Source organism: Pempheris klunzingeri, chromosome 4 (assembly GCF_042242105.1).
Source record: "Pempheris klunzingeri isolate RE-2024b chromosome 4, fPemKlu1.hap1, whole genome shotgun sequence".
In the NCBI taxonomy this organism is placed as follows: domain Eukaryota; kingdom Metazoa; phylum Chordata; class Actinopteri; order Acropomatiformes; family Pempheridae; genus Pempheris; species Pempheris klunzingeri.
This window is the reverse complement of record NC_092015.1, coordinates 11385083-11399403: the sequence shown is the minus strand read 5'-3', so window position 1 is coordinate 11399403 and position 14321 is coordinate 11385083. Positions and strand designations below refer to the sequence as shown.

The following is a 14321-nucleotide window of genomic DNA, read 5'->3' as shown; positions in this document are numbered from 1 at the left end:
CTCACACTTTCTCTCTCCATAACAAAAACAGGTATCATGAATATTTCTGAAACAGGTGCTTGAGACTTTGGGTGCGTGATATGCAGAATGAGGGTGATAATTTATTTTCCCTCCAGTTTGCTGATAAACAGGATAATGGAGGAGTAGCGGTAGTAGTTTCTCAACTCAGCGTAACATTGTGAGACGGTAAACCTTCTGTTTCTGTCACGGTTTATCAGTTTCATAATCACATCACATCTCCCCTGCCACCACCCACCTGGCCAGTCTCACGACCCCAACCTACCCCCCTTCTCCTCCTCCTCTTCCTCCTCTTCCTCTGCTGGGGGAGTTTTTGTATTCGCTGACTGCTCTACTTGCGAAGCCCACATAAATGCACGCACACATACTGACACACAGAGCCTCTGTGTAATATTACCTTTGCCCCTGCATTACGCATTATCCCATATCACCGTTTACCCACCCCCTAAATGAAGCTTAGCACGCTATAGTGTGTGTGTGTGTGTATGTGCACGCTTGTTTTTGCTTGGCTGGTGTTAAGGAGTTGTGTGTGTGTGGGCTGTGCTCAGTAGCAGTGTACAGTTATAGACTCAGTAATGATGATAGATTAGGTAATAGCCATTAGGTCATAATGGGTATTGAACCTGTGTTTCCTTGTGAATGCATTCCTCTAATGCAGGAAGGGAAGACACAAATGCGTTTTATATTTAGAAGCATGATTGAATTTACATGAAATGAAATAATTCCATAATTTGTTTTGCTTTCTAGTATTGTTTATTGGGCTTGTGCAGCTATGCTTCTCATCTTTTTGATCGATGAAACTGTGCTTGATAGATTTCATAATAAAAGGTCGAAAGTGAGCGATGGTCGTTTATCCTGCAGGAGCATCCGTGAGTTTGTTCTTGGATAGTGTGAGGCTGATGTGAAGTGAAAAACTATGTATTGCTGGATGAAGATATTAAAGCCTTTAATAGTGCCTGTTTAATCAACATTGGAGTAGAGCACTATTGGAAAAGAAGTCTTTTTTGATGCTGAAACATAATTTTTAGGTGTTTTCCCATGTTAAACTGGTCACATTCTTTTAGCTGACAGCACTTCTATTTCCTCTCCTCTTTCCTACAGTGGCTGATGGTGTGTGTTATCAGATAGTAGCTATCAGAGATAAGGACAGTTTGTTGCTGATAGTGAATTTTGTCACTAACTCTCTGTTTCTGTTGTTTGATGACCAGGTACACCTAATCTTCAAACTTTCACCGCCCTTCTCTCCAGTTGAAGGTTAGATGCCTATCATGGTCCTGACTAGAGGAAAGCTTAGGTGAATCTGTTGAAACTGTAGTTGTTGCATTACATTAAAACTGAGATGACAACACAAAGTGTGATTTGGATGCATCTGCATCCCTGTGTAATTTACATTTAATTTAAGATTATATCTGGTAACAGACCAGATTTTTCTTGCCTCTTTATGTAATCTAAGCAGCATCCTAAGCACTTGTCAGTTGTGTATGACATTTGACTAAAAATACTCATCAATGCGATTTACCTAAACTCTGGTTTTTGACACAGTTGTCTGTTGTCTAAATGTACATTGTTTTTCTGGAGCAGTATTAAGAGCAAAACCAGAAAATCCATTGTTATAAATGCTTGTGTAGCCAATTAAGGAAACGGCTAAAATCTTCTTTTTATTATCCTCTTTCTTTGTAATTTTACAAACTTCTAGGTATTATGCATTAGAAGAAGCTAAACAACAGCACAAACATGCCATTTTGTGGTTCAACCTACTTCTAAAAGATTACTGTAAATCTAAATCTCAACTGTTATAAATAAATAAGATAATCTGACCCATGCAGATCACAACATGTAGGTTGTTCTGTCACACCTAAGGCCAATGTCAGTGGGCCTAACCTGTGTGTCTTTGTGGACTGTGGAAGGAAACCTGAGTAGTGAGCGTGCACTGTAATCATGAGAGATTGATTGCAGTGCACTTAATGTACCTTCCTGGTTTGTACACTAAAACTATCTGAGACAAGCAGCCTGGGATAATACTTTTAGTGCTGTCTATACAAGTTAGAGGATGCAGAAATCAATGCAAAACTAACAGAAAACAAGTGGAGGGACATTAGATGTGTGTTTTCTGTCAGTACTTGTGCCTGCAGAGTTTTGGATCAATTCTAATGTCAAACTTCAACTGCTCGCTGCTAGAAAATTAGTCCACAAATCAGTGTAAACTGAGTAACTCAATTTGGGCTAGTCGAAGCGAAATGAAATGTTAACTTCCATCTGTTTGTCTATAACTCAATTTTCACATTTGCATTTTTGCTCTGGACCAGAGGAACATACATCTGTTGTGACTTGGTTTGAGCCAAATGATGACACAGGTGGTGCAGTTGTAATTCCGCACTTCTGAATTACCACAAAATCAGGTACAAAATCCACAGTTTGAATGTTGCTGAACCGCCACTGTACTACTGCGAAATGTCACCGGACCTTCTGTTTAATTAGGTGCAGAGAATTTGCTCTTTAACCCTGATACTTGAGAGTTTACTTAACAAGATTTTTCGCCCTGTTTTTCCAGCCACTTAGTGTTTGCTCCTTCTGACATCTCCAGCCTCCGGTTTCTAAAGAGCATATTTTCCTGTGACTCCTTAAAGTCCTCAGCTCACAGCTCTGGAGATGCTTGTTTTAATTGCAGCCTGTGAGTGTTACTATTTAGAGCGTCAGTTTTTGGCTGAGTGCGTTCCCTCCCTCAGTGCTGTTTGCCAAAGCTCCACCACCCTCAACCAAAATTTGAAAGTATTGTGCAAGTTCCCCCAGCTTTCTGTATTCCCTTTGTTCTTCTTCAGCCATCTTTTTTCTTTGTTCCTCTCCTTTATCTTTTTGTATTTCCTTTTCTCTTACATTTCCCTCATAATGTCCGAGCTGTTGTGGTGTTATACCCATTGAAGACACAGCTTTATACTGTGCAATTATAATATACCTTTAAGTTAATGAAATGTGGACGGTCAAAGCCGGGGTGAAGGACACACACACATTTATGCACACAATGGAGGTCAAAGCTAAAGATGACACCATTCACACAAGGATAAATCAGTTTAACTGCCCCCTGTCCTTTTGACTCCTGAACTGGCGGTCAGTGAGAGGCGTGTGGGGAAAGTGCTCTGATCTAGACTGAAATGTCAAGTGCTGGGAGGCAGGGGGAGGTTTCAAAATGACACTAACACTGCCATGATAACTGACAGTAACCCTGTTATATTGTCTTGGAAACTGTTGCAGGAGAAAGAGACGTTGTTAGAGAGAAGGAGGGGGTTGTTAGCAGAGATTTAATCAGGTACACCCACATCTGTTCTTGAGTGGTGCCCAAAAAAAGATATCGTGCACTGTGTTTGGCTTGCTGCAGAAACTGCTTGACAGTAATAAGTAATAATCTAAATGGATTGCTAAGATTAAAGACGCTCTTGATGAATGTGGGCTATGATATTCATAGCATGATGGTGGAGATATCCATCCAGAATACATTACATTTGATGTTAACCTCAAGTTCAAGGATATGGATTTTTCAGCGTTAGCATGATGAGTTCTATAACCTTAAGTCTTATAACTACATATGTGTGCGTTATAACTATATTGGTATTGTGCAAACATTGTTAGACTCGCGACAGAACAACTGTTTTAATTCCACAAATAATTCTTCTTTGCTGAAACCATGCTTCTACAGTACCCACAATGCAGCTCGGCCACTGACTTTAGGAGGTTTAAGTGTCATTTGGAGATGTAAGTAAGTGCTGGTAGAGGCTAACTTAGTCTCAAGCTGAGATGAGGAGTGGGCGACAGAGGTTTACTAACCCCACCGATCCACGCCTCGAGTGGTAGATTTAATGCAGATTTAATGAGAGTCGCTCTTCATCATTGTGACCAAATTTCAACGAACAGTGAGAATCAGCCAGTCACACGAGGAAGATGTGCTAGTAAAGAAAAAATAAACTAAATTCGAAACTTTAGCAGCATTTGGATGCACTGCGTATCCATCTGCATATCCAGTCTGTTTTGCCCAATAGAGACTGAGCCGGCTACTTTAAGTCCCATCACTTCTGTTTTCACATATGCAGCTGCACTCCCCAAGTAGAAATACTTTGATGTGTAAAATTAGCGCACTTTCTGTTTAAGACTGATTTTGAAAAAATGCTTTTTTGTGCAGGACAATGTACAGAGGTAGCCATGAACTGCCAGTTTCAACAAAGAGATATTTACATGGCAACGTCCCAACACGTTGTACTTAATGTTTGACAGTAGATCAAGGTTTGTCCTGGTTTTTGGTGGTAAGGAAAAATTAGAATTTAAACAATACTATAGGTTTATACCAAGCACAGGTAAATTGAAAATATTCAACACTAAAACCATTCAAGTTAATCAATTAATTGTTAAGTGAATAAAAACCACTAAATATTTACTCGTTGCTCATTTGTACATTTATTTATTGCTCATCATTTTTCTCCTCAACAAGTGTCACAGTCCACTTACCATATTTTTTGTTTCTTTTGGGTTTTTTTTATGTGTAACTGTGCCCTTATACCAGATTCAAGGTTCATCAGGGAACAAAGAATAAGTCTGAATTCAATAACAAGGATTTTGAATAGTAACACTTGTCTGACTTCAGTAAACTATTAGAATGGAAAGGTGGAGATGAGCAAGTGTGTTGGATTTAAATGCTTCACTCTCTGGTGTAGTTCAGTGGTTAAACTTTATCTGTGCTGTCAGTTTGTCATTACCTGAGTTCACACTCTGCATTCCTGCAGCTGATATCAGCAATGTTTGAAGAATGAGCAGTAGACTCTGCCTCAAAACATCAGACACCTGGACTTTAGACGATCAATAAGTGGAGCAAACACACAAAAGACCTGTAATATATTTACAGAGTGAGTCGAGGGAAACAGAGAGAGGCTGCGAGATGGAGAGAAAGATAAATGTCTGCAAGTTAGAGATTGGAATGGCAACAATTGACCCTGAGTTAGAGCACAGGAAACAGTATCGGCTTGGTGTCTTGTCCGTGTCATGGCACCCTGACATCAGTCTGACACGCACACGCGCACACACACACACACCGCTGATTGTGACGGTCAAGAAGAGACCAGGATGCTCTTGTGTCGGGGGATAAATGTTGCTGCTGTAGGATTGAAGCTTAATGTATCGAACAGTTAGCTTCCAGGGTGTTTACTTTTTAATAAATCTCTGTAATATGCTCTCAACCTCTTATTCCTGATGAGTGATGTAGCTACCGTAGTGATCAGTGGACATGAAAGCTGGTAATATGGTACAAGTGAAATAAGATCAGATGGTGTCCAGCATGACGGATGTGATATTGCGCATTTTACCTAAACTCAGAAATATGGTCATTCATTTTCTTGCCTAAAAAGATGGATACGGGTATCAACACCACGCTCATGTCTGTACACTAAATGTTAAGCTACAGCCAGCAGCCAGCTAACTTAGTCAAGCACAAAATATGGAAACTGGTAACCTGGCTCTGTTCAAAGGTAACCAAATCCACCTACCAGCACCTCTAAAGCTCGCTAATTAACATTTTGTATTTCGTTTGTTTAATTTGTACAAAAACCGAAGGGTAAAACTTACAAATAGCTATTTTTCTGACTAGTTCTTGGCTGGGTCTGGACATTTATGGACCGTAGTGTTTGTTCAGGCAGCTGCACTGAAGATGTGATAGTATTAGCTGATTTGCTTCAGCTGTTTCATTCATGCTTCACAGTCATTGACTCATTTATCAGCTACTTGGCCACCAGCAGACCAGTAACATCCACTCATGTTCTTACAGATGTTGAGCACAGCAATCAATAAGTGGACACCACCACATCACCTTCCTCCTCATGTGCAAATGTTTTGGTATTGTTGATTTAACCTTCACATACACGTTTGTCAAGGGGGGCATTGTAGTTTTTTTTTGTTTTCCAGCATTTTACCACATAACCATCCCCTATAAATGGTCATCTTGTGAAATGAAAAGAGTTTAACTAAAATCAGAAAGTGCTGAATGAACTTGTGCCTCACTGGTCTGCTTTGTTTCTTGCACTGTTTCACTAATTCTGGTTTTATTAACTGTGGAAAACTCATATTCAGAGTTGCCCCTGTGCTCTGGAAGATGCATGCATGTAACTATAAAACCCTAGATTGGAGTACTTTTGAGGGTCATTGTTGCATGTAAATCATTATTCTGTTGTCTAGATTTCATTTTATCAAAAAAAATGGGTCACAAAGGCTTTAAAAAGGCTAGGTAATTTCCTAATATAGATGAGCATTTAATCTTATTGTGTTTACTTATCATTAAAAACACATTTATTAGGTTTTGATAAATATCTCGGAATACAATTTATTGTATCTTCTCTCTGCCCCTCTCCTAGCTTCCACATTGCTTCCTGCCTTGCAGCAACTCTCTCGCTCTCTCTCTTTCTCTCTTCCACTTTGAAACAATCTGAAGCTGGCGAGAGGACCGACTGCACACATCGCCATAGCAACACAGTCTTAATGATGGCAACAAGCGTGACCTGAAGATTCCATTTGAGAGCGTCTGGGAGAGGGATGGAGTGTGAAGCCACAGCTCAATTGACTCCTCAGTTTTGCCCTCTAATTTGCTTCCCTCTCACTTCTCCTTCTACTTACTCATCAGTGTCTGCACTCTTCCTCTTTTCAGGCAGCCAATAATGAGGCTGAATAGACACTTGATCGAGCAGGTTGGCCTCCTCTGTTTGGTAACCACGAGGGGGAAATCTAATCTAACTCCCTAACACACACACACACACACACACACACACACAAACACACACTCCACACACGGCCCAAAACAAGGCTCAGTTTTTATGTCGTTATGTCTGTGATGCCGGTGCGACTGACCTCATGGAGCAGGTCACCAGAGGTTGCTATGGTTACACAGAAATGTGAGAGACACTTTTCCATAACCTTACAACTCTGAAGTTGTGCATATATGTGGACAAGTGGACACAAACATACATTTAGATTTAGGGAAAAAATCCAGAAATGAAACATACTTTCATTTATTTACAATGCCATAATCCTCATTTAGACCAAAAGTAAACAATGTACTGGCATTCCTGGTTACGCTTTCCACGTACACACACACAACACACCTCAGAGTACTGCTTATTCATTTGCCTTGCAAACCTCATCCCACCTCTTGAGATCAGTCTTTTGACCCTGAGAAACTCACCGTGTGCTGCATACATTTTGCCACCGGCAACAATATTATTGACAAGAGACTCAATTTCATTCAAATGTATACCATGGACATGGAAATGCTGCAAGTGTTTTTTTGCGGGGAAAAAAACAAATCACATCATTTTACTATAGTATTTAATTTCTCTTTCTCCATCTGCACACTTGTGCCTGTCATCAGCTTCCTCTCCGAGGTGGGACAGCATAATTGTAATGTATATATGTTATAATGTCCTTTTCTCTGCCTTTGTCGGTGGGTGTTCACAGGTGTCTTTAAGAAATACTGAGAACACCTGCCTGGGTATCTATGTGGGATTTAAGCTGACCATGTTGCAACTTTGGTTTGAGTTGGGTCAGAGAACTTTGTCATTCCTCTTCTCTCTCACCACTTTTCCTGTCAACTCTCTGCTGCTGCTATTAAAAAAAGAGAGAAACCACCTGCTTATGCCATGATGAACCTGTCTTTTGTAGCTGGATGCAAAATGATTTCATTTCCGCTGTGAACGAGTCTGAAGTTATCAGTTAGCCCCCTGCATGTCCACGGCTTTGTCCCACTGAGCTGTATGTACCGCAGGCTGATGTTCGCTGATATGGAAATATGTCCATTAAACAGATTTTAAATTCGCTGATCATTGTGTAATAGGTTCACTATCTCCACTGAGCTTGTTTCGTTTTCATACAAGCTGGTCAGGGGATTTATCTCAGCTAGTGTGCGGTATAAGCTGCTGATTAGGATTCATATGTCATGCATCATTCACTGTGGATAAAATCATGCCTTACTTTCGTAGTAGATCCCCACTTTTTATTGTTTGTTTGTGTTTATGAGTTTTCAGCTCAGTATTCCAGCCATGTGGGCTGTCTTGACTGTTTTTTATTGTCAAACTGCCATAACGAGTGTATATATAATGTAGATTGGTAGTGCAGCTGTAGAGCAGGAGAAAATATGATTATCATTTTTAAGCTTCTTTCTAATCACAAATTATGCACAAACGTACTCTGTGTAATCAAATTATCCATTGAGGCTCCGTCTAGAATTGGATGCAGATGTTTGCTATGTGTTTCAGTTCGTAGGGCCGTCCCCCTTCTTTTATTTATCTTTGATTTATGCACCTTTAAAGAAGCATCTAACATATGAAAACAAAATCATTTTAAAGAAGTACTGTAGGCAGTTTGGTTTGATTGAACAGTTTTAAGCCGAGCAACTTTTAAGGAGCATTCGTTATGTCTGCCACCTTCCAGGGGTTTGTTAACATATGGAGATTTCGTTCTCTTATGGCATTAAGATGATAAATGACTTTCTCACTTCTTTGCAATGTGCTAAAAATGGCAATTAATGCTCCAGGGTGAACTGTGCTTGAGAGAGAGTGTGTGTAAGCCTTTCTTTTTTTCTCCTTTTCCTCTCTACACTCAGATTCTGTAGTTTAAACTAAATAAATGTGCAAACCTCTACTTCAAACCACTGTTTGCATTTGTAAGCAGTACATAAACATTTGATAAATTTAACACACTGTCATGTCTTTGTAAGTGGATTGTATTAGGGTTGTAACTTCAGGTCATGAAAACAACAAGGAAGATGAATTTATAGTGGTGAGAATAGCACACTGGAAAAGTAATGACATTCTATTTTCCTCCGTTCCAATTTGATATGCAAGTACAAAAGAAATTCATCAGACAAGATTAGTCAAGTGAGCCGTTCAAATGCACCTACACCTCCAAAGACAGAGAAGTGAGATTATTTTGTTTCAATTCATTTTCTCTGTTGAGAATGTATAACCGCCTTAAACAGGCTACTGTTTCTCAGTGTTGGTGTCTTTGTAATTACAGAATAATCACAACAGCTATTATTGATATTAGAGACAAGGCTCAATGAATCTTACAGCTAATTATAAGCTTATTTTGTGTTGTCAGTGCAGTGTGTGTAAAATATGATGAAACCTGGTTTGGCTGTAGCTGTAATGAGCGACAGCCGGGAGTGAAGATGGTTGGTTCTTCAGTTTGTCATAAACAACGTGACGGCGTGATGTGAGCGCCACTCAGGCCGTCCTTCAGTGTTCAGCTGCCTTTCAAAGATTGCACCGATGAGAAGAACATGCATGCATATGTGCATATGTACATGCATAATCTTGTTCATTTTTATACTTTGGCTAACGCTCAAGGAAGTTTATTTTAGCCCAGCAGAGAAACTCAAACTAAATCAGGCTCAAGCTGAATCACTCTGACAAATCTTTTTTTTTAGTTAATTCTTCGGCTGAGGAATAGTAGTGATTGTAGTAAAGAAGTTGACACACATATATACCCAAAATGTCATTCATCATTCACACAACAAAGAGAACTTCATGTAAGGTAATCCCTTCTTGCATCACTACGCCCCTTAATATCAACGCCAGACTGAAGCATAGAGTTAAAACTTCAACAATGCATTCGTTATTTATAAGAAATACTAACAGTAAATATCTACTTGTAAAAAGTATGATCAGTCCTGTGCATATGCCTACAAGCTGATGTGTGAGAATGTGTGGTCTCACTACCAACAAGCTACACTGCACTACGACACACTACACTACACAAGCTACGAACACTTTTGACTTCAGATGTGTTTCAACGACACTTCATTCAAACTAGTTCATTGAATGCATTCTCTAGCCTTAATTTAAAATTTCAAAACTAATGTGCTTTGTGACACATCAGAGTAGTAAATAGTTCATCAGTAGCAGAGGAATCAAGTCATGTCCATTTTTTATTTTTCCTCCATGTGTCCTGACCTTCACGAAACAATTTTTTTAGTCATTTATTTGGGCTTTATTTATATTCAGCATACTAGATGTCCCACGGACAAGAACAGTTTTAGAAAACTGTCATTATGTCATTGTTGATACAACTGAACACCAATGGAAATATGCCCACTCCGTCTACTGATAATATATTACTGCAGGTAACAATGAACTTTTCCCGTTGTAGACCAGATTGTGCTGCAGTCCATCTTGATTTCACTTGTTCTTCTGGTCACCAAAATAGCTAATCTTAGTTGTCCACACCCAGGTATACCCAGCTACCCACATGGGTTTCATCTTATGTCTCAGTGGCCTAATGTGTTTGAAGGCGTAAGCCTGGATAGAGTGAAGGACACTGATAGAGAAAAGACGCTGCTGTGGACTGAGGCTGATGAATTGTTTGTCCCTTTTGAGTTACACTCGCAAGTCCTCTCTTGTGTGTCAGTATTGATTCTGTCTTTGTGAAACCTGCCTGCACACAGATTTGTTCGAGTGGGTTTGTACAGGTGTACATTTGTGTCTGATCTTCTCTTTTCTTCTCCTCTTTTCCTCTCTTCTCATCTTTTCTTTCCCCTCTTCAGAAACTAAGGCCGAGCTTGAGGATCTTATGGCAGACATCAAGAAGTTGGCCAACAAAGTACGCTCCAAATTAAAGAGTGAGTACAAGTCTTCTATTTTGTCCTGCTACACCTGCAACTATTGGTTATTTTCTGTGTCCGTCATCAATCAAACCCGTCCTTGTTTGTGTTAAAATAATTACATGCTCAGTACAGTGTGTGCACAGATTTACAAGAACCAAAAAAACTATTATACTTTTCCTTAGATATGAAACAAGACTTTGCATAATAATTAACTGTTATACAATGACTTATTTTTGCTGCTTTGGCTCCAGTATGAGGGATTTTCGTAACAAGTCGGTTTATAGCAGAAATGATTAGTCAGATAATTGATTAGTCAACTTAATTAGCAGCTATTTTAATTGTTGATTCGTCATTTAAGTTCTTTGTTAGGCGAGAATGCTATAGTTTGATAGATTTCAGCCTCTCAAATGTGAAGATTTGCTGCTTTTCCTGGTCTTACATCATCCTAAACAAAACATTTAAGAGGATCAATTTGAAGACGTCAAATCGGGATTTAGGAAATAGTGACAAGCATTTTTCACTATTTTTTTTTTATTTTACAGACTAAAGCATTAACTAATTATTAAAGAAACAGATGGCAGATTAATCAATAATTAAAACAATCATTAGTTACAGGCCTGAAATCTGTATTAAGACATTATGAACATATTCATAACCAGTGTGTGCTTCTTTTATGTGATGTGACGGCCCCTGAGAGGAGAGAGGGTAGCAAGTGGGATATAAACGGACAGTGAACTGTAGCACTTGGCAGCCAACAGACAACTCAGTTTACTCTCTGAGGTAGCGGCTGTTATTCATATGTATGACCACACATAAGTTTTATTCACACAAACTGAGTAATGTTACAGGCGTAGTGGATGTGTAGCTGGTCCTGCATCACACCTCCAACATTTACGAGGATAGTCCCTATGTTTATATATATGTGTGTGTGTGTGTGTGTGTGTTTTTGTGTGCGCGTGTGCATGTGTGTGTGTGTACCGTATTATTCTCTGATTCATGTGCCACCTGTGGCATGAATACATCAGTGTCCACCACATATCTAATTTTCTTACTATATAAAACAGTCTCATGTGCTTCCCTGTAGCACTCAGGTGCCAAAGAATAGGGGTCAGAGATAGAATATCTGTTCAGTGTCTTTCAGCAAAGTAGAGCAGGGCCTCTCATTGCAGAGAGAGCTAGAGGATGATAGCCCCTAGCCTTTGTCCTGCATGCCTACAACCTACAGATGCACACATTCATATACACACAGTGTTGTGTGTATGTGTATGTATATTATGTACACTGATACACTCAGTTGACACAAGTGCTATCAGGCAGAACAGGCTCTGCATCACCGGCCTCTAAGTGTGTCACTCCATTTCACATCAACCGTTGCCACAGGATCCACTTTTGTAATTGTGTGCGTGTGTGTATCTATTTGGTTGGTCAGTACTGTAAGTGACCTCATCTCCAATCTGGGATCGACCCCCAAGATGGTCTGACAGCATTCACTGTATCTGTCTGGTATTTCTACATTTGATTTTTACACCTCGGTGATAATCTTTTAAATAACGTTTCATACCATAACTGTTACTTTTGCCTTTGTGTATTAAGAATTTAGTCTTACTGTTAACTAGTTTGCATTTTTTTTTACTACTACTACTTTCTGAACCGCTGCACAGTAATTTATAGAGTGAAGCACTATTTTATCTTATCTTTTTCTTTGCAATTCACAATCAATCTAATGGATTCAGTAAGTACACTTCTTCAAAAGATGGTGATATTGGTATATTTAGGAATATCTAAATTAATATGTATTTAGCAGCTATTGAAATTCCCAGAGAGAAACACTGTCTTTGCATAGTGCGAGTTAGTTTTTATCTGAAACCATTTTGTTCAAGTGAGTTTTTTGTTGTTGTTTTCAAGTGAGATTCAGCTAACCCTCGTTAGATTCATGCCACCTGTTCATGGGTAAGTGTGCGTTTCAGACGTGATCATCAGCATAATTAGCTTGAGGAAGAAAGGCTGTTTGTAGGGCAGCACGGTGGTGCGGTGGTTAGCTCAGCAAGAAGGTTCCAGTTTCAAATCCGCTGGGCAGCAGGTTTGCAGTTTGAACCTTGAACCGTTCTGTGTGGAGTGCTTGTATGGGTTTTCTCCGGGGAATCTGGCTTCCTCCCACAGTCCAAACGCATGGACTGTTAGGTTAACTGGTGACTCTAAATTGCCCGTCGGTGTGAGTGTGAGCCCTGCGATTCCACCTTCAAAATAGAAAAACACTAATGAAAGCAACAAGCTTTCTTGAATAACTTGTCCGTGCCACTTTAGTACAAATCTCAAGTCAAGCAGTGGATTTAATCATTCCCACAAAGGTTTTGCCTTTACCATACCCAGTCAAAACCAATATTGTTTTCCTGGAACAATCAAAATACAGTGTATGCTGTTGCTATGTGAGGATGCGCCAAGGTTTATCAGTGACATTCAAACAATTCACAAGTCGATGTTTAGGGACTGACAGAGTGTCCAGCACCGGATGGCTGGATCAATCAGAATGGAGTGATAAACTGATGTTAATGTTGATTGAAGTTCTGGTAAATCTCAAATTTTCAATGCCTGTGTCACGAATGACCTGAACCTGACATTCTTGATCTTGACATTGCTCACCTTGTTTGCATAAACATTTCGCCAAATATCCCTGAACGTGCCTGAGCTGGTACAGCCATCTCATTGCAGTTTAAATAACAGAAAAATGGGAGTGTAAATGAGCAGGCTCTTACGTCTCTGCATAATTCAGTGATTGATTGAGTTCACATGGCTTCACATTGACAGTCTCTCTAATTTATGTCATTATGATCGGCAGCAGCTCCTTCTACAATGTGTGAGTGCGACTGTGAGGCAGCAGTAGGGAAAGTGTTTCTTATGGCCAAAAGCAGTTTTTTTGGTTTTTTGAAGAAGAAAGAAAACACCCATCGCAGTAATTTATACCTTGTTAAATATCTTAATAGTCAGACCTCTGTCACACTTCCAGTTATTCCCTTTCCATCTGAGTGACTAGTTTGATGGCACTTTTATATTGTGTGGTGTTGTGAAGCTCTAGCGACAGCTTAATGGCACGGTAGTCTTTATTTTTATCACCCTGTAATTGAATGTATATTTTATATGTATCTATCTATCTTTTCAGGTATTCAGCAAATAATTGAACAAGAAGAATCCCAGAACAGGTCATCAGCTGACCTGAGGATACGCAAGACACAGGTACAGTTCAGGAGAAAAAGCAGCAGAGTTAACGGCTGTGTCCCAACTGCATATGCATACTTACTGTATACCTTCTACATTATACTTATTATCATAGTGTAAATTGTTGGCAGTTTGTTTTGGAAATTGTTTTACAAAAATGCAATACTATTTTTTGTTTGCCAAAATCTTTGTAGAGCTTTTCTCACTGCTACCTGCAATTTGTTTTAATTTTAGCAGCTGTGAGCGGCTCTTCCATTTCCTCTGTATTGTTGGACAATATTATCCATCACCAGCACATTCAGATTTTGTCACTTTTTCAGTGTAAACACACTACATGTACAACCTGCTCAGAATTAACATGTAATACGGCATGGGGACACACCTACACTGACATTCAATGCATGTTTGCAACAGCTCACCCCTTGATTATTCATCATTTAAGTTTTTTATTAAGCTTGTGCCT

General features: G+C 39.5%; 1 protein-coding gene across 1 annotated transcript in view; it reads left to right on the top strand.

Annotated features, from left to right (window-relative positions):
- Window positions 1-14321, top strand: part of LOC139200023 (syntaxin-1A-like) — a 56374-nt gene that overhangs the window by 29052 nt on the left and 13001 nt on the right. Inside the window, exons 4-5 of the mRNA XM_070829251.1 lie at window positions 10586-10660; window positions 13803-13876. Coding sequence (XP_070685352.1) covers window positions 10586-10660; window positions 13803-13876 — 149 coding nt within the window. The remainder of the gene's footprint in view (window positions 1-10585; window positions 10661-13802; window positions 13877-14321) is intronic.